Source organism: Pleurodeles waltl, chromosome 3_1 (genome assembly GCF_031143425.1).
Source record: "Pleurodeles waltl isolate 20211129_DDA chromosome 3_1, aPleWal1.hap1.20221129, whole genome shotgun sequence".
In the NCBI taxonomy this organism is placed as follows: Eukaryota; Metazoa; Chordata; class Amphibia; order Caudata; family Salamandridae; genus Pleurodeles; species Pleurodeles waltl.
Genome location: NC_090440.1, coordinates 1,188,374,431 through 1,188,401,363, shown reverse-complemented (window position 1 = coordinate 1,188,401,363; position 26,933 = coordinate 1,188,374,431). Strand labels below are relative to the sequence as shown.

General features: G+C 55.0%; 1 protein-coding gene across 1 annotated transcript in view; it reads right to left on the bottom strand.

Annotated features, from left to right (window-relative positions):
- Nucleotides 1-485: 485 nt before the first annotated feature.
- Nucleotides 486-26,933, bottom strand: part of KCNJ1 (potassium inwardly rectifying channel subfamily J member 1) — a 227,191-nt gene continuing 200,743 nt past the window's right edge. The window contains exon 2 of the mRNA XM_069221333.1: nucleotides 486-2,755. Coding sequence (XP_069077434.1) covers nucleotides 1,616-2,734 — 1,119 coding nt within the window. The 5' untranslated portion in view covers nucleotides 2,735-2,755 and the 3' untranslated portion in view covers nucleotides 486-1,615. The remainder of the gene's footprint in view (nucleotides 2,756-26,933) is intronic.

Below are 26,933 nucleotides of genomic sequence, written 5' to 3'. Positions count from 1 at the left end.
TCTATGAAGAGAGACACAAAATGCGCCGCAAATCTTTAGGCAGATTGCACTCTTGAACTCCGCTGAAAAGCTGTCCACTAAAAGTCTTTTGAAAAATGTACACTCTTGGGTATCGGAAAAGCGAATCACCCCTATTGCGCAATCACAACGCATTTTAATACAGAAATTGGATTCAAATAATGTTGTCTGTTGGGCTGCTGTTATTCTCCTTGTGTTTATATGATTTTCCTAGAATGTTCAAATGCCTCCAAATGTTTCTTCGTTTGCTTGGGTTATGCCATTTGCACATGTTAATGAATGCTGGCAATGCAATGTTTTTGGATTTAACACTATCAAGGTGCCAGCCAGACACCATGACTCTGACCAGCAATTTATCTGAAGATCAGTATCAAAGTGCAAGACCGCAAAATAGTTCTCCATTTAACGGGCAAGTGGGAGAGGAAATATTGGAGAAAGTTTAATAATATGTTTATTTGTGTGAGATCTTCACTCAAGACTTACGTTATACACTTCACATAAAAAATTGCCAAAGCCATAGCACACAGCTGAGCACACAGGTGGTGATGCATTCCCTTTATATACATAGTTGACAAAAAGACTTTCTCTACTTATTGAGTGCTTGCGAGACAAAAGACCTATCAACCCTATTTCATTCTGTTCAATATCTACCACATGAATGAACATCATTTTTTAACAAGGCTGGGGACAGTTTTTGCTTGTTGAGGCAATCAATACCTCTACAGGCAAATGGTTAAAGTTATAATTCAGCGTTCAAGTGCATATTGGTGATCAATGGTTTTGTACCTCTCCAGTGGTCAATCTTTATAGGTACAAAGGACAAGGGGTCATTTTTTCATTTAATTCCTTTAAAAAATGTGTATGTGTAGTAAATGTTAATGTTTGTGACTGGGTGACTTCTTTAAGAGGACAGAGACATTGTAAATACATTTAATCAAATGTAAATGTAAAAAATACCTCAGGTTTCGCTAACTAAATGAACGTGTTTGTCTGCAGCATAAGTACCACCCTAGGTGCAACATCTCACACTCTCGAATTCAAACTTCTTTCCACATCAAAGCAAGCTCATTGACTCTTGGAAATCTTACTAATCCTAGTACCAAGCTTGTCCACAATATTTAGTGCTGGAAGTAGAATAGCAAATTCTAATTTTCCATGCGTAACTCTGAAACTCATTATGCAATACGATATATAGAGCTGGTGGGTATGCATGCTCATGTTTACTTACATATGTCTGCATTCTAATCCATAGCCTACTGTTTAACAATGTAAGTAGGAAGACCAAATCCTTATGAATTATTACTATATCTGTATTGGAAGAACAAATAATGTACAATTCTATTTCTGTTAGTCTTCTAAGTACAGACATAGTTGCATTCTAGAGAAGGCGTTTCAACAGGCTTTACAATTAACCTACAATCAAGCTACAATACAAAAATATATTAAAAAGTATAGTACCAGTAACATTTAAATAAACATTCATAACGTATTTTGCTACTTTGGCAATAGAAATAATCCTCGGCATGTCTATTTGGGCCATTTATCAGAAATGTTAACGTTTATACTTCACAGAAATTGAGACTCCCTCTTGCAGCAACTACATTTTAGTCTCATCTATTTCATTCACTTCTGACAACTCAAATCCTGGATTGTCATAGCCTTTCTTGAGCCTGACTTTAGCATCCCTCTCATTATAAAGGCAGAAAGCACAATGTGGGGTATCCACTTCCACCATCTTGCTAAAGTTTGAGAAGTCAACTCTGTACTTGCCCTCCTTGGTCTTTGACACAATTGGGGCAAATCGGTAGCCCCAGAAGACTTCTTCAGGGATGTAGGATGTCCTAACTTGGCAGGTGGCACTGGTGGCTTCCACAGTGCCATCCAGGAAAACGACCAGCTCAAAGTCCTGCTGCAGGATAGTTTCTGCAGTCATCTCGAAGAACGGACTGTTTTTGTCAATGATATGGTAGATAGTCAGTGGGGAGATGAAGAACAAGTTTTCATTGCCAGCGTCCACCATGAAGTCTATGTTTACTTGATCAAGGATTATGGTCTCTCCTTCTGGTGTGACTGTGGTCTTCAATAGCTTGCCATAGATATGGCTTCCAATTAACAAACTCTTCCTGAGGTTGGCCACGCGAATTATGAGGCTTAACTTTCCACCGCGTTTGCTGATCACAGCATTTTTGCTGAAGGTGATGGTCTTTCCTCTTTTTTTGGGCCGGGATATCTTAGCCAGAATGGCACCACACATGAACGAGTTGATAACGACACCAAGGATTGATTGGGCGATCAGCAGGGATATGGCAGTAGCACACTGTTCAGTAACACACCTGAAACCGTAGCCAATGGTCACCTGCGTTTCCAAGGAGAAGAGAAAGGAAGAAGTTAGGCCGTTGATATTCTCCACACATGGAGTATGATTTGGGGAAGGATTGAATTGTGGCAAGTCCTGATGCAAATAGGCCACAGCATACCAAAGCAGACCAAAAAGAAACCAGCTCCCCAAAAAAGCAGTGAAGAAGATAGCCATTTGGAAACGCCATTTTAAGTCCAGCACAGTGGTCCATATGTCAGAAAGGAATGCAAACCGTGTCTGTTCCTCCACATTGCCGAATTCTATGTTGCATCGTCCATCCTTGGATACTAGCCTCCCCCGTCTCCTCTTGCCTTCCAATACATGGCAATCAAAATGTTTGCATAGGAAGTTGAACATCCTGCCCGGGAGCAATCCCACCTGAAAGAGAAAGAAGCAGTCAGAAGTATGTTTAAGACATCTCACTGCAGCATTCAAATACAAAGCAGACTGGGATGAAGGTTGTACATTCAACGAGATCTGTAAAACGACCTTTGACTGCTTGCACTCTAGTGCGACATGAAAAAAGACGAAAACTGTCTACTAAAGAAAGTCTTGAAAAGAAACATCATTTTATCATAAACCTGGAGTGTCTCCGCGCTATTTTCCTTGTTGATTGTAAAGTGGCAAAAATTTCAGAACATTTTCAGGGAAAAACGATTTAAATTAAATGTACATTTTAAATTTGAATAAACGTTTGGGACTTCTAATCATTAACATCTAGGTGAGCTCCGGGTTCAATATTCGTTTATGGTGTTCCCAATATTGTAAATGTGTTATTTTGTCACATTTCCTTCTGATATCAGGTTGCATAAATCGGGGAAACAAACATACGACTACAATTCCTGTAATAACTGTATTCATTTTGGTCACGCATATAGGTCTATGTCAAGCAAGTATTGTCAGTACTTCCTTGTCTGCAATGCATCGATGATATCTAGCATGATCAGTGTCCTCTGCGTTTCATATAGAATGGATGCAGACTGGGCCACTGCAGAGAAAGGTTCCTTTCCTTGCAGAAAAGGTCATACAACTGGTATCAGAAGTGCAGTTAGCTCATAGATGCAAATATGGAAATATTTTGTTCTTATCGATTTCTTCACCGCCGATATTTTTATTTGGGTAGGCACATTAACCCAGTTGTTTAATAACAGTCATTAAATTGGCAGACTTGCAAATTCAGGGAGGGGCTCAGTGATCACTCCAATATATAACAATCATGGGAGTATGTCTCCCCCAGGGGCGCAACTAGAGTCGAGCTTTGGTGGGGGCTAACAGGTCAGCCAATGAAGGCGTGGCTAACACTTCAAGAATTGGGGCAGAGCTAGCTTTAGGGCTAATACAAGAAAATAGAGTGATAACTGTGCATTTCAAAAAAATTGGTCACACTTGATAGGATTACAACAAACATGGTTCCGTGGATCTGACAATGTTTATACACTATTGATAGATTTTTTTTAAAGGGGAATTAGTGATTTGACAGCTATGAAACAGGTTCTGCAGATTTCAATACAAAGCACTCTATAAACAGTTATTTTAAGACAGGACATTTGTTTGCCAATTCTTTCTCTGAAATTACAATGACCTCGTAAAATGTTTACTGTGTGACTGCTGAAGAAAGGGGCATTTCAGTGTGCTCATCGAGATGGTGCAACATAAGCTTGTTTTTGAGGCCACACAGTTCTGATCCTGGTAGTTAACACACCTGATTTTGGGATGGGTGACTGGCAAGTTTCTGATTTGATTCCCAATTAATCTTCCATTCCACCTGAGACTAAGGGGGTCATTCCAACCCTGGCGGTCGGTGATAAAGCGGCGGCCAACCCGCCAACAGGCAGGCGGTCCAAAAAAAGGAATTCTGACCCTGGCGGGAACCGCCAACACAGCCCGCCACATTAACACTCCGACCGCCACGGCGGGACAGACAAACAGCGCGCCGGTCACCGCCAACAGGCAGGTGGCAGACAATGTACCGCCCACCCTATCACAACTCACCAATCCGCCACCTTTTCCGGGGCGGGAGCCCCGCCGATAAAAACACGGCGGAAACAGACTACGAACGGGAAAACGCTCACCTATACACACTCCACGAGGAAGGAGGACAGCATGGAACCCGAATTAAACATCCTACCAGCTATTGTCTACCTGCTCATCTACCAGGAGTACAAACGCCGGCGCAGACGACAACGGTGAGTACTGCACCTACGACACAGGGGAGGGGGGAGGAGGAAAGCTTACGGGCACACACATGCGCCATACACCCACCCCCCAACCCCAAATACCTACACCCCAATGCAGAGCAACAAGTCAGAGTGACACCCTCCAAACCTACCGGAATAATGCAAAGACACAATTAAAATGATCTATAAAATATATGTATAAATAGCTCCATTGAAGGTATGGGAAATATGCTATATGAAAGATACAAAATAAGGAATAAACATAGTCAAAAATATATACATAGGCAATAAGTCCTGCACATTCCGTCAAAGTTCCATAGTCCGTGGGCCAATGTGCACAAACACATGGGCAAAGCCCACACAGGAGACCAGATACCATTGGAGAGAACACTGCTGGGGCATCAGATGATAAAACTACAGGCACCTCAGGGGGAAGGGAAGGGGGGGCACCTCAGCCACATGAGTCCACAACGCCAGATCCACGAGGGGCCTCCATGCCCACTGTCCCATCCTGGGGAGTGCAAAGCCACAGTCTCACAAGTCTCTACAGTGGGTGGCTTGCCCACTGTGCCATCCTTGGGAGTGCAAAGCCACAGTCTCTCAAGTCTCTACAGTGGGTGGCTTGCCCACTGTTCCATCCTGGGAAGTGCCAAGCCACAGTCCATCAGATGGATTACCGACTCCACTGTTAATGGAGGAGGCATGGTGCCCAGAGTGCTTCGTGAAGCCCTGCTCGACACAGAACCGGCACTGTCAATGGGCCAGCGGTGCTTTAGATGAAGGGCCCAGCGGAGCGGTAATTGACAGGAAGGGCCCAGCGGAGTGGTGCTTGAGATGAAGGGCCCAGCGGAGCGGTGCTTGAGATGAAGGGCCCAGCGGAGCGGTGCATGACAGGAAGGACCCAGCAGAGCGGTGCTTGAGATGAAGGACCCAGCGGAGCGGTGCATATACGGCGGGGCCCAGCGGAGCGGTGCTTGAGATGAAGGGCCCAGCAGAGCGGTGCTTGAGATGAAGGGCCCAGCGGAGCGGAGCTTGAGATGAAGGGCCCAGCGGAGCGGTGCTTGAGATGAAGGGCCCAGCGGAGCGGTGCAGAGACGGCGGGGCCCAGCGGAGCGGTGCTTGAGATGAAGGGCCCAGCGGAGCGGTGCTTGAGATGAAGGGCCCAGCGGAGCGGTGCTTGAGATGAAGGGCCCAGCGGAGCGGTGCAGAGACGGCGGGGCCAAGCGGAGCGGTGCTTGAGATGAAGGGCCCAGCGGAGCGGTGCTTGAGATGAAGGGCCCAGCGGAGCGGTGCTTGAGATTAAGGGCCCAGCAGAGCGGTGCTTGAGATGAAGGGCCCAGCGGAGCGGTGCTTAAGATGAAGGGCCCAGCGGAGCGGTGCTTGAGATGAAGGGCCCAGCGGAGCGGTGCTTGCGATGAAGGGCCCAGCGGAGCGGTGCTTGACAGGAAGGTCCCAGCGGAGCAGTGCTTGAGATGAAAGGCCCAGCGGAGCGGTGCATGACAGGAAGGGCCCAGCGGAGCGGTGCTTGAGATGAAGGGCCCAGCGGAGCGGTGCAGAGACGGCGGGGCCCAGCGGAGCGGTGCTTGAGATGAGGGGCCCAGCGGAGCGGTGCTTGAGATGAAGGGCCCAGCGGAGCGGTGCTTGACAGGAAGGGCCCAGCGGAGCGGTGCTTGAGATGAAGGGCCCAGCGGAGCGGTGCATGACAGGAAGGGCCCAGCAGAGCGGTGCTTGAGATGAAGGGCCCAGCGGAGCGGTGCAGAGACGGCGGGGCCCAGCGGAGCGGTGCTTGAGATGAAGGGCCCAGCGGAGCGGTGCTTGAGATGAAGGGCCCAGCGGAGCGGTGCTTGACAGGAAGGGCCCAGCGGAGCGGTGCTTGAGATGAAGGGCCCAGCGGAGCGGTGCTTGAGATGAAGGGCCCAGCGGAGCGGTGCATGACAGGAAGGGCCCAGCGGAGCGGTGCTTGAGATGAAGGGCCCAGCGGAGCGGTGCAGAGACGGCGGGGCACAGCGGAGCGGTGCTTGAGATGAAGGGCCCAGCGGAGCGGTGCTTGAGATGAAGGGCCCAGCGGAGCGGTGCTTGACAGGAAGGGCCCAGCGGAGCGGTGCTTGAGATGAAGGGCCCAGAGGAGCGGTGCATGACAGGAAGGGCCCAGCAGAGCGGTGCTTGAGATGAAGGGCCCAGCGGAGCGGTGCAGAGACGGCGGGGCCCAGCGGAGCGGTGCTTGAGATGAAGGGCCCAGCGGAGCGGTGCTTGACAGGAAGGGCCCAGCGGAGCGGTGCTTGAGATGAAGGGCCCAGCGGAGCGGTGCTTGACAGGAAGGGCCCAGCGGAGCGGTGCTTGAGATGAAGGGCCCAGCGGAGCGGTGCATGACAGGAAGGGCCCAGCGGAGCGGTGCTTGAGATGAAGGGCCCAGCGGAGCGGTGCAGAGACGGCGGGCCCAGCGGAGTGGTGCTTGTGATGAAGGGCCCAGCGGAGCGGTGCTTGACAGGAAGGGCCCAGCGGAGCGGTGCTTGAGATGAAGGGCTCAGCGGAGCGGTGCTTGACAGGAAGGGCCCAGTGGAGCGGTGCTGAGATGAAGTGCCCAGCGGAGCGGTGCAGAGACGGCGGGGCCCAGCGGAGCGGTGCTTGAGATGAAGGGCCCAGCGGAGCGGTGCCTGAGATGAAGGGCCCAGCGGAGCGGTTCTTGAGATGAAGGGCCCAGCGGAGCGGTGCATGACAGGAAGGGCCCAGCGGAGCGGTGCTTGAGATGAAGGGCTCAGCGGAGCGGTGCTTGACAGGAAGGGCCCAGCGGAGCGGTGCTTGAGATGAAGGGCCCAGCGGAGCGGTGCTTGACAGGAAGGGCCCAGCGGAGCGGTGATTGAGATGAAGGGCCCAGCGGAGCGGTGCTTGACAGGAAGGGCCCAGCGGAGCGATGCTTGAGATGAAGGGCCCAGCGGAGCGGTGCATGACAGGAAGGGCCCAGCGGAGCGGTGCTTGAGATGAAGGGCCCAGCGGAGCGGTGCCGAGACGGCGGGCCCAGCGGAGCGGTGCTTGAGATGAAGGGCCCAGCGGAGCGGTGCTTGACAGGAAGGGCCCAGCGGAGCGGTGCTTGAGATGAAGGGCTCAGCGGAGCGGTGCTTGACAGGAAGGGCCCAGCGGAGCGGTGCTTGAGATGAAGGGCCCAGCGGAGCGGTGCTTGACAGGAAGGGCCCAGCGGAGCGGTGCTTGAGATGAAGGGCTCAGCGGAGCGGTGCTTGACAGGAAGGGCCCAGTGGAGCGGTGCTGCAATGAAGGGCCCAGCGGAGCGGTGCAGAGACGGCGGGGCCCAGCGGAGCGGTGCTTGAGATGAAGGGCCCAGCGGAGCGGTGCCTGAGATGAAGGGACCAGCGGAGCGGTTCTTGAGATGTAGGGCCCAGCGGAGCGGTGCATGACAGGAAGGGCCCAGCGGAACGGTGCTTGAGATGAAGGGCTCAGCGGAGCGGTGCTTGACAGGAAGGGCCCAGCGGAGCGGTGCTTGAGATGAAGGGCCCAGCGGAGCGGTGCTTGACAGGAAGGGCCCAGCGGAGCGGTGCTTGAGATGAAGGGCCCAGTGGAGCGGTGCTTGACAGGAAGGGCCCAGCGGAGCGGTGCTTAGGACGAAGGGCCCAGCGGAGCGGTGCATGACAGGAAGGGCCCAGCGGAGCGGTGCTTGAGATGAAGGGCCCAGCGGAGCGGTGCAGAGACGGCGGGCCCAGCGGAGCGGTGCTTGAGATGAAGGGCCCAGCGGAGCGGTGCTTGACAGGAAGGGCCCAGCGGAGCGGTGCTTGAGATGAAGGGCTCAGCGGAGCGGTGCTTGACAGGAGGGGCCCAGCGGAGCGGTGCTTGAGATGAAGGGCCCAGCGGAGCGGTGCTTGACAGGAAGGGCCCAGCGGAGCGGTGCTTGAGATGAAGGGCTCAGCGGAGCGGTGCTTGACAGGAAGGGCCCAGTGGAGCGGTGCTGAGATGAAGGGCCCAGCGGAGCGGTGCAGAGATGGCGGGGCCCAGCGGAGCGGTGCTTGAGATGAAGGGCCCAGCGGAGCGGTGCCTGAGATGAAGGGCCCAGCGGAGCGGTTCTTGAGATGAAGGGCCCAGCGGAGCGGTGCATGACAGGAAGGGCCCTGCGGAGCGGTGCTTGAGATGAAGGGCTCAGCGGAGCGGTGCTTGACAGGAAGGGCCCAGCGGAGCGGTGCTTGAGATGAAGGGCCCAGCGGAGCGGTGCTTGACAGGAAGGGCCCAGCGGAGCGGTGCTTGAGATGAAGGGTCCAGCGGAGCGGTGCTTGACAGGAAGGGCCCAGGGAGCGGTGCTTGAGATGAAGGGCCCAGCGGAGCGGTGCATGACAGGAAGGGCCCAGCGGACCGGTGCTTGAGATGAAGGGCCCAGCGGAGCGGTGCAGAGACGGCGGGCCCAGCGGAGCGGTGCTTGACAGGAAGGGCCCAGCGGAGCGGTGCTTGAGATGAAGGGCCCAGCGGAGCAGTGCCTGAGATGAAGGGCCCAGCGGAGCGGTTCTTGTCCCGGCGGGCCCCTGTTCAGCGGTGCTCCTCCCGGCGGGGCCCTGTTCAGCGGTGCTCCTCCCGGCAGGGCCCTGTTCAGCGGTGCTTGTCCTGTGTTTCTAGGGAGCCAGACCTGGCCAAGACTTCCCGCTCAGTCACCATCCGACCTTGAGGTCGCAGGGCCCTCCTGTGATGGAGTCCTGGGCCCGTGGGTGTCGTCCGTCACAACCGGAATGGGGCTGGTGGGGCCCTCCTGGGCAGCTCGCCTGCTGCCTGACTTCTCCGCCCTGCTGCCCTTGCCCTCCTTCGCTGAAGCTCTGTGGCCCTTGCCTCCCTTGGATGATGTGGCAGGTGACGGGGCAAGGCTACTGTCCTTGGTGGCAGCCGTCTCAGTCTTGTCGCGCCAGGCCTTTTTTTTTGTCCTCTTCCCAGGGGGTGGGCTGGCTGTCCCCTTGCTGCTGGCCGATGTTCCTGCCCTAGGAGCTGGTGGACTCCAATAGCCCTGCACTATGGTCACAGTAGATGCAGGGCTGGTGGTGGCTGAGGTGCTTTTTTTACTCTTACCAGATGGAGGGGGTGGGTCAGTGATTGGAACGAGCTCAAGGTTGGAAAGGAAAAGGACTTGGGAAGGACAGGGACGGGTAGGTGTAGTGGGTATGGGAGTGGAGGAAGAGGATGTGGTTGTAGGAGAGTCAAGTGTGCTGTCTTTGGGTGCAGGTGCTTGTGACGGAGGCTGTCGTGAGGTGGATGGCTGTTGGGTGGGTGGCTGCCTGCGTTTGTGTGCTTTGGAAGAGGGGGTGACAGACACACTGGGAGAGGACACAGGGGACGTGTAAATGGCAGTGGGGGTGGTGACTGCACGTGTGCGGACTGTAATGGAGGGTGTGCTGGTGATGGAAGTACTGGCTGATGGTGGTGTGCATGCAGGTGTGAGTGGAGACGTCACAGGGAGGGAGGAGGGAGATGAGGAGGTGGGGGACACAGAGGTGGTAGTGACTGTTGGCATGTCTGCATCTGGATGTTGCTTGGGTGAATGCTTGTGGGATCTGTGGTGCTTATGTCTGGATGAGCTGCCCTTGGGTGTAGAGGTGTGTGCAGGCTGGTCTGATGGTGTGGATGGGATAGGCAGAGGAACAGGCGACTGGGACTGGGTGGAGGGAGGCTGGAGACAGGGACAATGGCTGCCGTCAGTGCTGAGGCCAGAGCGTTGAACGATCGCTGATGGGCAGCCTGACCCGAATGAATGCCCTCCAGGTATGCATTGCTCCGATGCACCTCCCTTTCTACACCCTGGATGGCATTCAAAAGGGTAGACTGCCCAACAATGAGTGTCCTGAGGAGGTCAATGACCTCCTCACTGAGGGCAGCAGGGGTAACTGGGGCAGGGCCTGAGGTGCCAGGGGCGAAGGAGATGCCCGCCTTCCTGGGCGAGCGGGGACGGAGTGAAGGCTGAGGGGCTGCTGGGAGGGCGGGGCTGGTGCGCTGGGTGGCGGCTGTACCTGTTGTGGCGGTGGGCACGGATGTTGCCGCCACCGCTAGGGAGCTCCCTTCCGAGGACGTGTCGGTGTCGCTGACGTCTCCACGGGTCCCCGTTGTGGAACTCCACTCGCCCTCCATCTCACTGGTGTACTCGGAGTCTGTTGTATGGCCCTCCGGGGCCATGTGAGATGCAGCTCCCTCGTGCGCCGATGCCACTTCTCCTCCGCCTGATGATGCTAATGCACACATGAACAGGAAGACAAAGAAAATGGGGGGGGGGGAGAAATGAAGACAGGTTGAGTGCATGCATTGGCAACACCGTTGTCGGAGAGGACAGACACAGAAGCCCCCTGCACTAGGCTGCGCAATTGGGGTACACTACTCAGTTATTGTGACTAGGCCTACAGGTCTATGGACGACAAATGCACACATGGGTGAGGCCGGACCATGGATAGCTGTACTTGGCACCCTACAGAGGTGGGGGGCGGGGGCACAGGGCCATGCCTAACAGAGGGGCCTAGCCTACAGAATGCGCCCTGGCCTAGAGATAGCCACAGCCCTCCTCCCCCAACCAGACACCTTCACTGCGCGCAAAGATAGCAGAATGTGCTGATACTCACCCCCTTGTGTCTGCTGTGATGTCCTCACGCGCCCATCCAAATCGGGGTAGGCCACCGCCAGGATCCGGGACATCAGGGGGGTCAATTGGCGGCTGGCACCCCTCCTACGTTGGGAGGCCATCCCCAGCAGAGACTCGGCGGTCTTTCTGGTCCCGCGGAGGATGTCCTCCCACCTCTTTCGGCAGAGGGTGCCCCGTTTGTTGTGGACCCCCAGGGCCCGGACGTCCTTGGCGATGGCACGCCAAATGTCGATCTTCTGATGGGCGCTGACCTTTGTGACATGTACAGGGTGGTAAAGGAAATCGCATCAGTTTTCTGCCTGGTCTATGTGAGTGGCCCCCCCCCTCCCCAACCTTGCCATGTGGCACATGCTCTCATCTTTCGTGCGTTGCACTCCTCATTCGCTCCCCTCCCAACCATCTTACATACACCCCACTCAACACAGGCATAGCCCATTCAACATGCACCCTGTGTACTAACCTGTTGGTCTGGAGGACCGTAGAGTAGCGCATACTGGGGGAGGACCCCATCAACAAGTTTCTCCAATTCTTCGGAAGTGAAGGCAGGGGCCCTTTCCCCAGTCGCAGCAGCCATTGTATCTCCCAGACCGAGGTCACAGCAGCACTTGCAGTATAGGTCCTCTCCTGTGGATGATCAGGTCTCGAGTGATTAATCAGATAGAAAATGGCGGTCACGCCCGCGGCGGTGCGTTCCCAATATTGTAAATGTGTTATTTTGTCACATTTCCTTCTGATATCAGGTTGCATAAATCGGGGAAACAAACATACGACTACAATTCCTGTAATAACTGTATTCATTTTGGTCACGCATATAGGTCTATGTCAAGCAAGTATTGTCAGTACTTCCTTGTCTGCAATGCATCGATGATATCTAGCATGATCAGTGTCCTCTGCGTTTCATATAGAATGGATGCAGACTGGGCCACTGCAGAGAAAGGTTCCTTTCCTTGCAGAAAAGGTCATACAACTGGTATCAGAAGTGCAGTTAGCTCATAGATGCAAATATGGAAATATTTTGTTCTTATCGATTTCTTCACCGCCGATATTTTTATTTGGGTAGGCACATTAACCCAGTTGTTTAATAACAGTCATTAAATTGGCAGACTTGCAAATTCAGGGAGGGGCTCAGTGATCACTCCAATATATAACAATCATGGGAGTATGTCTCCCCCAGGGGCGCAACTAGAGTCGAGCTTTGGTGGGGGCTAACAGGTCAGCCAATGAAGGCGTGGCTAACACTTCAAGAATTGGGGCAGAGCTAGCTTTAGGGCTAATACAAGAAAATAGAGTGATAACTGTGCATTTCAAAAAAATTGGTCACACTTGATAGGATTACAACAAACATGGTTCCGTGGATCTGACAATGTTTATACACTATTGATAGATTTTTTTTAAAGGGGAATTAGTGATTTGACAGCTATGAAACAGGTTCTGCAGATTTCAATACAAAGCACTCTATAAACAGTTATTTTAAGACAGGACATTTGTTTGCCAATTCTTTCTCTGAAATTACAATGACCTCGTAAAATGTTTACTGTGTGACTGCTGAAGAAAGGGGCATTTCAGTGTGCTCATCGAGATGGTGCAACATAAGCTTGTTTTTGAGGCCACACAGTTCTGATCCTGGTAGTTAACACACCTGATTTTGGGATGGGTGACTGGCAAGTTTCTGATTTGATTCCCAATTAATCTTCCATTCCACCTGAGACTAAGGGGGTCATTCCAACCCTGGCGGTCGGTGATAAAGCGGCGGCCAACCCGCCAACAGGCAGGCGGTCCAAAAAAAGGAATTCTGACCCTGGCGGGAACCGCCAACACAGCCCGCCACATTAACACTCCGACCGCCACGGCGGGACAGACAAACAGCGCGCCGGTCACCGCCAACAGGCAGGTGGCAGACAATGTACCGCCCACCCTATCACAACTCACCAATCCGCCACCTTTTCCGGGGCGGGAGCCCCGCCGATAAAAACACGGCGGAAACAGACTACGAACGGGAAAACGCTCACCTATACACACTCCACGAGGAAGGAGGACAGCATGGAACCCGAATTAAACATCCTACCAGCTATTGTCTACCTGCTCATCTACCAGGAGTACGAACGCCGGCGCAGACGACAACGGTGAGTACTGCACCTACGACACAGGGGAGGGGGGAGGAGGAAAGCTTACGGGCACACACATGCGCCATACACCCACCCCCCCACCCCAAATACCTACACCCCAATGCAGAGCAACAAGTCAGAGTGACACCCCCCAAACCTACCGGAATAATGCAAAGACACAATTAAAATGATCTATAAAATATATGTATAAATAGCTCCATTGAAGGTATGGGAAATATGCTATATGAAAGATACAAAATAAGGAATGAACATAGTCAAAAATATATACATAGGCAATAAGTCCTGCACATTCCGTCAAAGTTCCATAGTCCGTGGGCCAATGTGCACAAACACATGGGCAAAGCCCACACAGGAGACCAGATACCATTGGAGAGAACACTGCTGGGGCATCAGATGATAAAACTACAGGCACCTCAGGGGGAAGGGAAGGGGGGGCACCTCAGCCACATGAGTCCACAACGCCAGATCCACGAGGGGCCTCCATGCCCACTGTCCCATCCTGGGGAGTGCAAAGCCACAGTCTCACAAGTCTCTACAGTGGGTGGCTTGCCCACTGTGCCATCCTTGGGAGTGCAAAGCCACAGTCTCTCAAGTCTCTACAGTGGGTGGCTTGCCCACTGTTCCATCCTGGGAAGTGCCAAGCCACAGTCCATCAGATGGATTACCGACTCCACTGTTAATGGAGGAGGCATGGTGCCCAGAGTGCTTCGTGAAGCCCTGCTCGACACAGAACCGGCACTGTCAATGGGCCAGCGGTGCTTTAGATGAAGGGCCCAGCGGAGCGGTAATTGACAGGAAGGGCCCAGCGGAGTGGTGCTTGAGATGAAGGGCCCAGCGGAGCGGTGCTTGAGATGAAGGGCCCATCGGAGCGGTGCATGACAGGAAGGACCCAGCGGAGCGGTGCTTGAGATGAAGGACCCAGCGGAGCGGTGCAGAGACGGCGGGGCCCAGCGGAGCGGTGCTTGAGATGAAGGGCCCAGCAGAGCGGTGCTTGAGATGAAGGGCCCAGCGGAGCGGTGCTTGAGATGAAGGGCCCAGCGGAGCGGTGCTTGAGATGAAGGGCCCAGCGGAGCGGTGCAGAGACGGCGGGGCCCAGCGGAGCGTTGCTTGAGATGAAGGGCCCAGCGGAGCGGTGCTTGAGATGAAGGGCCCAGCGGAGCGGTGCAGAGACGGCGGGGCCCAGCGGAGCGGTGCTTGAGATGAAGGGCCCAGCGGAGCGGTGCTTGAGATGAAGGGCCCAGCGGAGCGGTGCTTGAGATTAAGGGCCCAGCGGAGCGGTGCTTGAGATGAAGGGCCCAGCGGAGCGGTGCTTAAGATGAAGGGCCCAGCGGAGCGGTGCTTGAGATGAAGGGCCCAGCGGAGCGGTGCTTGCGATGAAGGGCCCAGCGGAGCGGTGCTTGACAGGAAGGGCCCAGCGGAGCGGAGCTTGAGATGAAAGGCCCAGCGGAGCGGTGCATGACAGGAAGGGCCCAGCGGAGCGGTGCTTGAGATGAAGGGCCCAGCGGAGCGGTGCAGAGACGGCGGGGCCCAGCGGAGCGGTGCTTGAGATGAAGGGCCCAGCGGAGCGGTGCTTGAGATGAAGGGCCCAGCGGAGCGGTGCTTGACAGGAAGGGCCCAGCGGAGCGGTGCTTGAGATGAAGGGCCCAGCGGAGCGGTGCATGACAGGAAGGGCCCAGCAGAGCGGTGCTTGAGATGAAGGGCCCAGCGGAGCGGTGCAGAGACGGCGGGGCCCAGCGGAGCGGTGCTTGAGATGAAGGGCCCAGCGGAGCGGTGCTTGACAGGAAGGGCCCAGCGGAGCGGTGCTTGAGATGAAGGGCCCAGCGGAGCGGTGCTTGATAGGAAGGGCCCAGCGGAGCGGTGCTTGAGATGAAGGGCCCAGCGGAGCGGTGCATGACAGGAAGGGCCCAGCGGAGCAGTGCTTGAGATGAAGGGCCCAGCGGAGCGGTGCAGAGACGGCGGGCCCAGCGGAGTGGTGCTTGAGATGAAGGGCCCAGCGGAGCGGTGCTTGACAGGAAGGGCCCAGCGGAGCGGTGCTTGAGATGAAGGGCTCAGCGGAGCGGTGCTTGACAGGAAGGGCCCAGTGGAGCGGTGCTGAGATGAAGGGCCCAGCGGAGCGGTGCAGAGACGGCGGGGCCCAGCGGAGCGGTGCTTGAGATGAAGGGCCCAGCGGAGCGGTGCCTGAGATGAAGGGCCCAGCGGAGCGGTTCTTGAGATGAAGGGCCCAGCGGAGCGGTGCATGACAGGAAGGGCCCAGCGGAGCGGTGCTTGAGATGAAGGGCTCAGCGGAGCGGTGCTTGACAGGAAGGGCCCAGCGGAGCGGTGCTTGAGATGAAGGGCCTAGCGGAGCGGTGCTTGACAGGAAGGGCCCAGCGGAGCGGTGCTTGAGATGAAGGGCCCAGCGGAGCGGTGCTTGAGATGAAGGGCCCAGCGGAGCGGTGCTTGAGATGAAGGGCCCAGCGGAGCGGTGCATGACAGGAAGGGCCCAGCGGAGCGGTGCTTGAGATGAAGGGCCCAGCGGAGCGGTGCAGAGACGGCGGGCCCAGCGGAGCGGTGCTTGAGATGAAGGGCCCAGCGGAGCGGTGCTTGACTGGAAGGGCCCAGCGGAGCGGTGCTTGAGATGAAGGGCTCAGCGGAGCGGTGCTTGACAGGAAGGGCCCAGCGGAGCGGTGCTTGAGATGAAGGGCCCAGCGGAGCGGTGCTTGACAGGAAGGGCCCAGCGGAGCGGTGCTTGAGATGAAGGGCTCAGCGGAGCGGTGCTTGACAGGAAGGGCCCAGTGGAGCGGTGCTGAGATGAAGGGCTCAGCGGAGCGGTGCTTGACAGGAAGGGCCCAGTGGAGCGGTGCTGAGATGAAGGGCCCAGCGGAGCGGTGCAGAGACGGCGGGGCCCAGCGGAGCGGTGCTTGAGATGAAGGGCCCAGCGGAGCGGTGCCTGAGATGAAGGGACCAGCGGAGCGGTTCTTGAGATGAAGGGCCCAGCGGAGCGGTGCATGACAGGAAGGGCCCAGCGGAACGGTGCTTGAGATGAAGGGCTCAGCGGAGCGGTGCTTGACAGGAAGGGCCCAGCGGAGCGGTGCTTGAGATGAAGGGCCCAGCGGAGCGGTGCTTGACAGGAAGGGCCCAGCGGAGCGGTGCATGAGATGAAGGGCCCAGTGGAGCGGTGCTTGACAGGAAGGGCCCAGCGGAGCGGTGCATGACAGGAAGGGCCCAGCGGAGCGGTGCTTGAGATGAAGGGCCCAGCGGAGCGGTGCAGAGACGGCGGGCCCAGCGGAGCGGTGCTTGAGATGAAGGGCCCAGCGGAGCGGTGCTTGACAGGAAGTGCCCAGCGGAGCGGTGCTTGAGATGAAGGGCTCAGCGGAGCGGTGCTTGACAGGAGGGGCCCAGCGGAGCGGTGCTTGAGATGAAGGGCCCAGCGGAGCGGTGCTTGACAGGAAGGACCCAGCGGAGCGGTGCTTGAGATGAAGGGCTCAGCGGAGCGGTGCTTGACAGGAAGGGCCCAGTGGAGCGGTGCTGAGATGAAGGGCCCAGCGGAGCGGTGCAGAGACGGCGGGGCCCAGCGGAGCGGTGCTTGAGATGAAGGGCCCAGCGGAGCGGTGCCTGAGATGACGGGCCCAGCGGAGCGGTTCTTGAGATGAAGGGCCCAGCGGAGCGGTGCTTGACAGGAAGGGCCCAGCGGAGCGGTGCTTGAGATGATGGGCCCAGCGGAGCGGTGCTTGACAGGAAGGGCCCAGCGGAGCGGTGCTTGAGATGAAGGGCCCAGCGGAGCTGTGCATGACAGGAAGGGCCCAGCGGAGCGGTACTTGAGATGAAGGGCCCAGCGGAGCGGTGCAGAGACGGCGGGCCCAGCGGAGCGGTGCTTGACAGGAAGGGCCCAGCGGAGCGGTGCTTGAGATGAAGGGCCCAGCGGAGCAGTGCCTGAGATGAAGGGCCCAGCGGAGCGCTTCTTGTCCCGGCGGGCCCCTGTTCAGCGGTGCTCCTCCCGGCGGGGCCCTGTTTAGCGGTGCTCCTCCCGGCAGGGCCCTGTTCAGCGGTGCTTGTCCTGTGTTTCTAGGGAGCCAGACCTGGCCAAGACTTCCCGCTCAGTCACCATCCGACCTTGAGGTCGCAGGGCCCTCCTGTGATGGAGTCCTGGGCCCGTGGGTGTCGTCCGTCACAACCGGAATGGGGCTGGTGGGGCCCTCCTGGGCAGCTCGCCTGCTGCCTGACTTCTCCGCCCTGCTGCCCTTGCCCTCCTTCGCTGAAGCTCTGTGGCCCTTGCCTCCCTTGGATGATGTGGCAGGTGACGGGGCAAGGCTACTGTCCTTGGTGGCAGCCGTCTCAGTCTTGTCGCGCCAGGCCTTTTTTTTTTGTCCTCTTCCCAGGGGGTGGGCTGGCTGTCCCCTTGCTGCTGGCCGATGTTCCTGCCCTAGGAGCTGGTGGACTCCAATAGCCCTGCACTATGGTCACAGTAGATGCAGGGCTGGTGGTGGCTGAGGTGCTTTTTTTACTCTTACCAGATGGAGGGGGTGGGTCAGTGATTGGAACGAGCTCAAGGTTGGAAAGGAAAAGGACTTGGGAAGGACAGGGACGGGTAGGTGTAGTGGGTATGGGAGTGGAGGAAGAGGATGTGGTTGTAGGAGAGTCAAGTGTGCTGTCTTTGGGTGCAGGTGCTTGTGACGGAGGCTGTCGTGAGGTGGATGGCTGTTGGGTGGGTGGCTGCCTGCGTTTGTGTGCTTTGGAAGAGGGGGTGACAGACACACTGGGAGAGGACACAGGGGACGTGTAAATGGCAGTGGGGGTGGTGACTGCACGTGTGCGGACTGTAATGGAGGGTGTGCTGGTGATGGAAGTACTGGGTGATGGTGGTGTGCATGCAGGTGTGAGTGGAGACGTCACAGGGAGGGAGGAGGGAGATGAGGAGGTGGGGGACACAGAGGTGGTAGTGACTGTTGGCATGTCTGCATCTGGATGTTGCTTGGGTGAATGCTTGTGGGATCTGTGGTGCTTATGTCTGGATGAGCTGCCCTTGGGTGTAGAGGTGTGTGCAGGCTGGTCTGATGGTGTGGATGGGATAGGCAGAGGAACAGGCGACTGGGACTGGGTGGAGGGAGGCTGGAGACAGGGACAATGGCTGCCGTCAGTGCTGAGGCCAGAGCGTTGAACGATCGCTGATGGGCAGCCTGACCCGAATGAATGCCCTCCAGGTATGCATTGCTCCGATGCACCTCCCTTTCTACACCCTGGATGGCATTCAAAAGGGTAGACTGCCCAACAATGAGTGTCCTGAGGAGGTCAATGACCTCCTCACTGAGGGCAGCAGGGGTAACTGGGGCAGAGCCTGAGGTGCCTGGGGCGAAGGAGATGCCCGCCTTCATGGGCGAGCGGGGATGGAGCGAAGGCTGAGGGGCTGCTGGGAGGGCGGGGCTGGTGCGCTGGGTGGCGGCTGTACCTGTTGTGGCGGTGGGCACGGATGTTGCCGCCACCGCTAGGGAGCTCCCTTCCGAGGACGTGTCGGTGTCGCTGACGTCTCCACTGGTCCCCGTTGTGGAACTCCACTCGCCCTCCATCTCACTGGTGTACTCGGAGTCTGTTGTATGGCCCTCCGGGGCCATGTGAGATGCAGCTCCCTCGTGCGCCGATGCCACTTCTCCTCCGCCTGATGATGCTAATGCACACATGAACAGGAAGACAAAGAAAATGGGGGGGGGGGGGAGAAATGAAGACAGGTTGAGTGCATGCATTGGCAACACCGTTGTCGGAGAGGACAGACACAGAAGCCCCCTGCACTAGGCTGCGCAATCGGGGTACACTACTCAGTTATTGTGACTAGGCCTACAGGTCTATGGACGACAAATGCACACATGGGTGAGGCCGGACCATGGATAGCTGTACTTGGCACCCTACAGAGGTGGGGGGCGGGGGCACAGGGCCATGCCTAACAGAGGGGCCTAGCCTACAGAATGCGCCCTGGCCTAGAGATAGCCACAGCCCTCCTCCCCCACCCAGACACCTTCACTGCGCGCAAAGATAGCAGAATGTGCTGATACTCACCCCCTTGTGTCTGCTGTGATGTCCTCACGCGCCCATCCAAATCGGGGTAGGCCACCGCCAGGATCCGGGACATCAGGGGGGTCAATTGGCGGCTGGCACCCCTCCTACGTTGGGAGGCCATCCCCAGCAGAGACTCGGCGGTCTTTCTGGTCCCGCGGAGGATGTCCTCCCACCTCTTTCGGCAGTGGGTGCCCCGTTTGTTGTGGACCCCCAGGGCCCGGACGTCCTTGGCGATGGCACGCCAAATGTCGATCTTCTGATGGGCGCTGACCTTTGTGACATGTACAGGGTGGTAAAGGAAATCGCATCAGTTTTCTGCCTGGTCAATGTGAGTGCCCCCCCCCTCCCCAACCTTGCCATGTGGCACATGCTCTCATCTTTCGTGCGTTGCACTCCTCATTCGCTCCCCTCCCCACCATCTTACATACACCCCACTCAACACAGGCATAGCCCATTCAACATGCACCCTGTGTACTAACCTGTTGGTCTGGAGGACCGTAGAGTAGCGCATACTGGGGGAGGACCCCATCAACAAGTTACTCCAATTCTTCGGAAGTGAAGGCAGGGGCCCTTTCCCCAGTCGCAGCAGCCATTGTATCTCCCAGACCGAGGTCACAGCAGCACTTGCAGTATAGGTCCTCTCCTGTGGATGATCAGGTCTCGAGTGATTAATCAGATAGAAAATGGCGGTCACGCCCGCGGCGGTGCGTACCGCGGCGGTGCGTACCGCGACCGCCGGCGCACATCGTCATTGGCTCCTGAGACCCATAGGGTTCAATGTTAACCAATGCTGCTTTGCGCCGCGGTCTTCGACCGCCTACCGCCACGGTGTGCCACGCCAGCGCAGTGACCTCACATCCCACTGTCACACTTCACAGGTCAGGCAGCCGCCATTTCAAGGGCCCACATGGCATAATTTCTACTGCGTCACACAGGCCTAGGCCTTGCATTGCCACTCATACAAGCCTTTCAATGCATAGCGATTCGTGTACTGTGCAAGCTGTGTGAACGAACCTGTGGGTTGCTTGACTCTGTGCTCCATGTTGTCCTTCCTAGGCACCGTCCGCTGGGACTTGCGAGGAGAAGGATGAATCCTCCCGTGTACCGACCGCTGGTGGACCTGTCGACAATGGAAGAACGACATATCATACTTACATATAGGCTTGACAGAGCAACTATACATAAACTATGTACCCAGCTGGAGCCAGACCTGATGTCCCCCATCCGCCAACCCACAGGGATTCCCCCTCTGGTGCAGGTTCTGTCAGTACTCCATTTTTTGGCAAGTGGGTCTTTTCAGACAACAGTGGCCATATCATCTGGGATGTCTCAGCCTATGTTTTCTAAGGTTTTGTCCAGAGTGTTGTCTGCCCTGATGAAATACATGCGGAGCTACATTATTTTCCCTGAGGTGGGCGAATTGGCTACAGTGAAGGGTGATTTCTATGCCCTTGGACATATCCCCAACATCATTGGTGCCATTGATGGGACCCATGTGGCTTTGGTTCCCCCCAAAGAAAGTGAGCAGGTGTACAGAAACAGAAAATGTTATCATTCGATGAATGTCCAGGTGGTCTGTTTGGCTGACCAGTACATCTCCCATGTAAATGCCAAGTTCCCTGGGTCAGTGCATGACGCGTATGTCATGCGAAATAGCAGTATCCCTTATGTGATGGAACAGCTACAGAGACACCGTGTGTGGCTAATTGGTGACTCTGGTTACCCCAACCTGTCGTGGCTACTGACCCCAGTGAGGAATCCCCGGACCAGGGCAGAGGAACGGTACAATGAGGCCCATGGGTGAACTAGGAGGATCATAGAAAGGACCTTCGGGGTCCTGAAGGCCAGGTTTAGGTGCCTGCATATGACAGTGGGATCCCTAATGTACTCACCAAAGAAGGTGTGCCATATCATCGTGGCCTGCTGTATGCTTCACAATCTTGCTTTGCGACGCCAGGTGCCTTTTCTGCAGGAGGATGGTCCAGATGGTGGTGTTGTAGCAGCTGTGGAGCCTGTGGAGAGTGAAGAGGAGGAAGACAACGGGGACGACACGGACAACAGGGATACAGTCATACAACAATATTTTCAGTAGCACACAGGTAAGTATCACCAACGCCATTTTACATTTACTTAAGGCCTGATGCGTCTCCACTGTCTGTGTTTCCTCCCAGTTCCTGTTAACTGATTTGTGACTTTCCCTTCCCTTTTCAGAGCTGTATGACCCACTGCCTGACTTCAGCTTTGTTTGCCCATGGACTAAAGCTTATTGAAATTGGTATGTTGTAATCACAAAGTAACTGGACATAATTGCACCGTTGTGTGTAATACATTTGTTAAGAATACAAGCAGACTCCTGTTATTTTAAGTGCAATAAGTGATTTATTTTAAGTGCTACATATAGGTGCGTGATTGTAAAACGGTGATGGGTGGGGGTGGAGTAATGTCCATGGCAGAGTCCAGTTCTCAGTCGCACAGGTGCATTGTCCATATGCCTGGGGAAGGATGGAGCAGGGGCAGTTCAAGGTTGGACAGGGTGACAATGTGGGACAGTGGGATGACATCAGGGGGTATCTTAGGCTGGCGGGGGTCTTGCAATCCTACTCTGTCTTCTTGTGAGATCTCAGGTTCCGCTTGCGGGGTGGTTCTTCTTCTGCAGGAGGTGGGGTTCTGGTGGCCTGTCGTTGTGTGGGGGCCTCCTGTCCACTAGCGCCGGCAGAGGTGGTAGGCTGTTCCTGGCCTGGGCTTGTGACAGGGGCCCTTTGGGGTGCCACATGGTCCCGCAATGTGGTGACGATCTGGGTAAGGGCCACGACGATGGTCCCCATTGCGGAACCGATGTTCCTCAGTTCCTCCCTGAACCCCATGTACCGTTCCTCCTGCAGTGCCTGGATCTCCTGGAACCGGGCCATTACCGTCGCCATCGTCTCCTGGGAGCGGTGGTATGCTCCCATGATGGAGGAGAGGGCCTCTTGGAGAGTCGGTTCCCTGGGCCTGTCCCCCCCCTGTTGCACAGCAGCCCTCCCAGTTCCCCTGTGTTCCTGCGCCTCTGTCCCCTGGACGGTGTGCCCACTACCACTGTCCCCAGGTCCCTGTTGTTGTTGGGGTGGTGGGTCAACCTGGGTGCCCTGTAGTGGTGGACACACCGCTGATTGATGTGTCCTGGAGACAGAGGCATGGGCCCGCTGGGTGGGAGCTGTGCTGGTGTTCCCAGAGGGGGTTGGGTCTGGTGTAGCCTGTGGCTGTCTGTGGGGAACCGACTGTCCAGAGGTCCCCGATGGGCCGGGCTGGTCATCTGGGTCCAGGGAGACAGAGCTGCTGTCATCGCTGGGGGCCTCTTCTGGGGGTGGGATGGACATCTCTGGACCCTCCGTGGCGGTGTGGTGGCGTTCGGGTCCTGCAGGGGTATAAAGGTATGGTTATTGCTTCTGTGTGTGGCATTTCGTGTGATGGGTGGGTGTCCGTGTACCCAAGTGCAGGCATTCCCTTGTGGGGGCTTTTGTGAGGGTGGCTTGTGGGTGGTGATGTGTGTGTGCAATGGGCATGCTTTGGTGATGGGTGTCCATGCTTTGTGGTCGCATGAAGGGCTTGGTGTTGGGATGGGTGGGTTGTGATGGGGAGCCTTTTGCTAGGAGTTGGTGTGATGGGGGTGGGGGTGAGGGTGGTTTGTATGATTTGGCATGCAGGTGGGGTGGGGGTGGGAAGCAGTAGTGAAGATTTGACTTACCAGAGTCATTTCCTCCGGCTACTCCTGCGAGGCCCTCAGGATGCATGATGTGCAAGACTTCCTCCTCCCATGCTGTAAATTCTGGGGGAGTAGGTGGGGGTCCGCCGCCAGTCTTCTGCACCGCAATGTTGTGCCTTGATACCATAGAACGCACCTTCCCCCGTAGGTTGTTCCATCTCTTCCTTATGTCATCCCGATTGCGTGGATGCTGTCCCACCGCGTTGACCCTGTCCACTATCCTTTGCCATAGCTCCATCTTCCTGGCAATTGTGGTGTGCTGCACCTGTGCCCCGAAGAGCTGGGGCTCTACACGGACTATTTCCTCCACCATGACCCTGAGTTCGGCGTCACTGAACCTGGGGTGTCTTTGGGGTGCCATGGGGTGGTGTGGATGAGGTGTGGGGTGGCGTTTGTGGTGATGAGTGTGGTGCGTTTGGTGGTGTGTGGTGTTTGGTGCGTGGATTCTGTGTGGGTGATGGTGTTGTGTGCCTCTGTGTTGTGGGATTGTCTGTTCTGTGCTCTGTCTCTAGCCTTCGTCAATAATTTCGGGTCGTAGGGGTTTGTGGGTGATGTGGGTGTGTGTTTTATATTGTGTTGGGTGTGTGGGAGTGGTGTTAGTATGTGTATCAGGTGTGCGTGTTTCAAACTGACCAATGTGGCTGTGTTTTCTATGTGTGTGTGTATTTTGACCGCGGCGGTGTGTACCGCCAATGGAATACCGCGTTTGAAAGACCGCCGCGTGGATTTGTGGGTCGGAATGGTATGGGAGTATTTCTGTTGGCGTGACGGTGGAGGTTTGTTCATCGCCATTTTTTCGCTGACCTTTGGTGTGGCGGACTTTTGTGGATGTCGGGTTTTTGGCGGTTTGCCAGTTGTGGGTCAGAATGACCGTGGCGGTTTACCGCGGCCGCGGCGGTGTTATGGCGGTCTTCTGACCGGCGGTAAGCGCCTTTTACCGCCGAGGTCAGAATGACCCCCTAAGTGATTGCTAATCACTTGGTAGTATTACTGCCTGTTAATTACTCCACCAAGAAACTGCACCATTTTAAATCAGAATAAATATTTGTTGTTATCACCACCTATTGAAAGGTTCTCACATTGGATGGTAGAGCTACATCCATGCAGCAAGCGACCAGACCGAAAGAACTGGCTGAAAAAGGTATTTGTCTTAAATTAACTTTTTCAACAAACTGGTGTTTACAAGGAAACGAGTATTGCTTAAAGCTCCAGAACACATAGAATGGGTGGCTGATGAGCACTGTTCTGCAAATAAGACTCTCAAAAACAAAAAAATGAAATAGCATATGTTATAATAACAGCAACCCTATATTAAATTCGGTTCTGAAGGCCTCAGCTTAATGTTTTTTTCAAATCCTATAGGGACAATGTGCATTATAAAATACAACAATTGTTACACATTTCTCCAAAATTCCTTTGAGAAGAATGACCATAGCCTCTTTAATGGCTTCTCATAAATGTCTATACTAATTGTAAAAATTAGCCTTGCCCGGGTAGAGAAACGGACAACCTTAAACGGGACTCACGTGGGAGACACCAGGCAGACAATGTGGTTACCAGATTCTCTTTGTAAGACTGAAACAAATATTGTACAAAGTAGTGTTTTCATTGTGCAACACTTTTGTATTGGATCCTATTATACACTAAATCAGAATGATGCTGCTTTTGACAAACCCAGGCTATAATGATTGTACAGTAAATTTTACAAGTAATTTACGACCAGACAACGCTAGTTTAAAGAGGCAGGACACATTGATGCAATGCATACACAAGGGGGGTGCCGGTGTACTGCATCTGCACAAACACCATTTCAGGGAGGTTCAAACGCCAGCACCCAGCAGGGGCAGGCTCTCTCCCTCAAGCAATGCTGCCAGCTTTTCCCAGTGAGTGGAGATGCTCTCAACCTGAGAAGAAGCAAAGACAAGGTAAGCAAAACTCCACGGTGGTGGTGTGGGGGGGCACTCAATACTCCAGCTCCTGACCAGAACCCACAGAGATCCACAATATCTTCCTCAGCACCCTTCATAGTCCTCAAGGGGAGGAAAGTCAATCAGGGGAAGGTCTTGGAGTCCGGGCTCGACCTGCTGGTCACAGCCACAATCTTCTACCGAGCAATGGCCCAAACGTCTTGCAGTGTCGCAGCCCGATCTGGCATATGGAGATGCTGTAGTACTTTCAGACCTAGGTGTAGACTCCTCTTGTGCAATAGCCCACATCACGGTGGCTTCTTCTGGCATACAGGGTTATTGCTAAGGCAGGCACAAGTCTCAAAGTACTGGCAACAATAGTGGCCCCTTTGGCATATGTGACACCGCAATGAGGTGGTACAGGTTTAGCGCATCCTGCAGGGGTATCAATACATAGCTCAGTCTACAGTGGCCCCCTGTTGACATAAGGGGGTTGCCAAATCACTTCTGCACATGGGGGATAACTCGATTGGTGCATAGCTATTTCGTCACACCTCACTCAGGGAATCATCCCACTAGGGCTTCCCACTGGTGCTAGAATGCAGCACGCACAGAAAAAGCAAAAAACGAGGAGAAATTAAAGTATTCTTCCTCATTGCACCTTGCTAATCCACCCCTGGATTGGCAATAGATTTTGGCACTGCCTCAGGTTTACGAAAAGGCGTAAGTCTGGGGCAGCATCAAAGTGCAATGGGTGTTGCTGTGGCATACCCACAACAATAACCATTGCATGCCCCTTCCATGCAAAGTGCTGCATGTGAAGGGGCCATATTTAGAAGGTGCTGTGAAGCCACAAAAAGTGGCCTAACGCCACCTTGTAAATATGTCGTAGGACATAGCACCACCGGAGAGTCACGTAAAGTGACGCTGCGGTGGCACCTGCCCACTCCTTTGCTGACCTGTTTCTGGGCTTTCGTCTGAAGTCCCACAAGCATAGGACACTCCTCCTATACCTTGCGGAAGTCTTCCCAGGTAAGCCCCCAGCATCTACCAAATTCTGCAGCTCTGGAAGTGAACCAAACTTCAGCAACTGGTCTGCTTTAGAAGCCTTATCTGCCCCTCCATTTGAAGCAGATGTGATGACCTCCATGGCCATTGCCTTACCAGAGTCTGCCCTTTCCTGCAAACAATCGTGTACTGGTCCCTGCAAATCAGAGATTATTCCAGCCTCACTATGAGACTAATGTGCAGCCTGCGCTCTGGTTAACACCACAGACTTAGTCCAAAAAATAAAGGTTTCTGGTGATGGCACTAAGACAGGGGCAATCAAATAATTGCCAAGAAACATCCAGCTCTTGCTTTCCCCTTGCCCCAACATCAATCATGGCTGCCTCGCAATTGAGCTCAATCTCACCTATGGCAGGTAGATACTCCATGCCCTCTTTACTAGCTACCAAACCTGTGTCCTTGGTCCCAGGGAGTATCTCCTCAGGCTTAAGGTACTTCCTCTCAGTCATCATGTAAGAGGCTTCAGTATTCCACAAGGTAGGCACTTTCTTCCCATTGATAGTAACTTGCTGCACAAATCCCATTGCATTAGGATGAATGTGCTTCAAAGCATCTGGGTCCTTCTCTTGAATGACCCTAGATACTAGGTTGAGCGCAACTGGTCCCTCTCGTGTACCTTCATCCACATGTAACATGCTTGCTATCACAGGTGTCTCTAGGTCAAGTTCCTTCTTTTGACAATCTCCCTGGTAATGTCCCACCTTGTGGCATTTAAAACAAGTCACCACCTTGGACTCTGAAGGGATTCCTTACCTTTCCTTCTCATGATGCTCATTCCCCGAATACACCATTACCATTCCCGTATTTCCTGTGCCCTTCTCAAGTCACATTAGAATTACCCCAGCCCTTACCCTCCAGTCTGGAACCAGTCTGTGGAAAGCTCTTCTGCTCTTTAGCTTAGA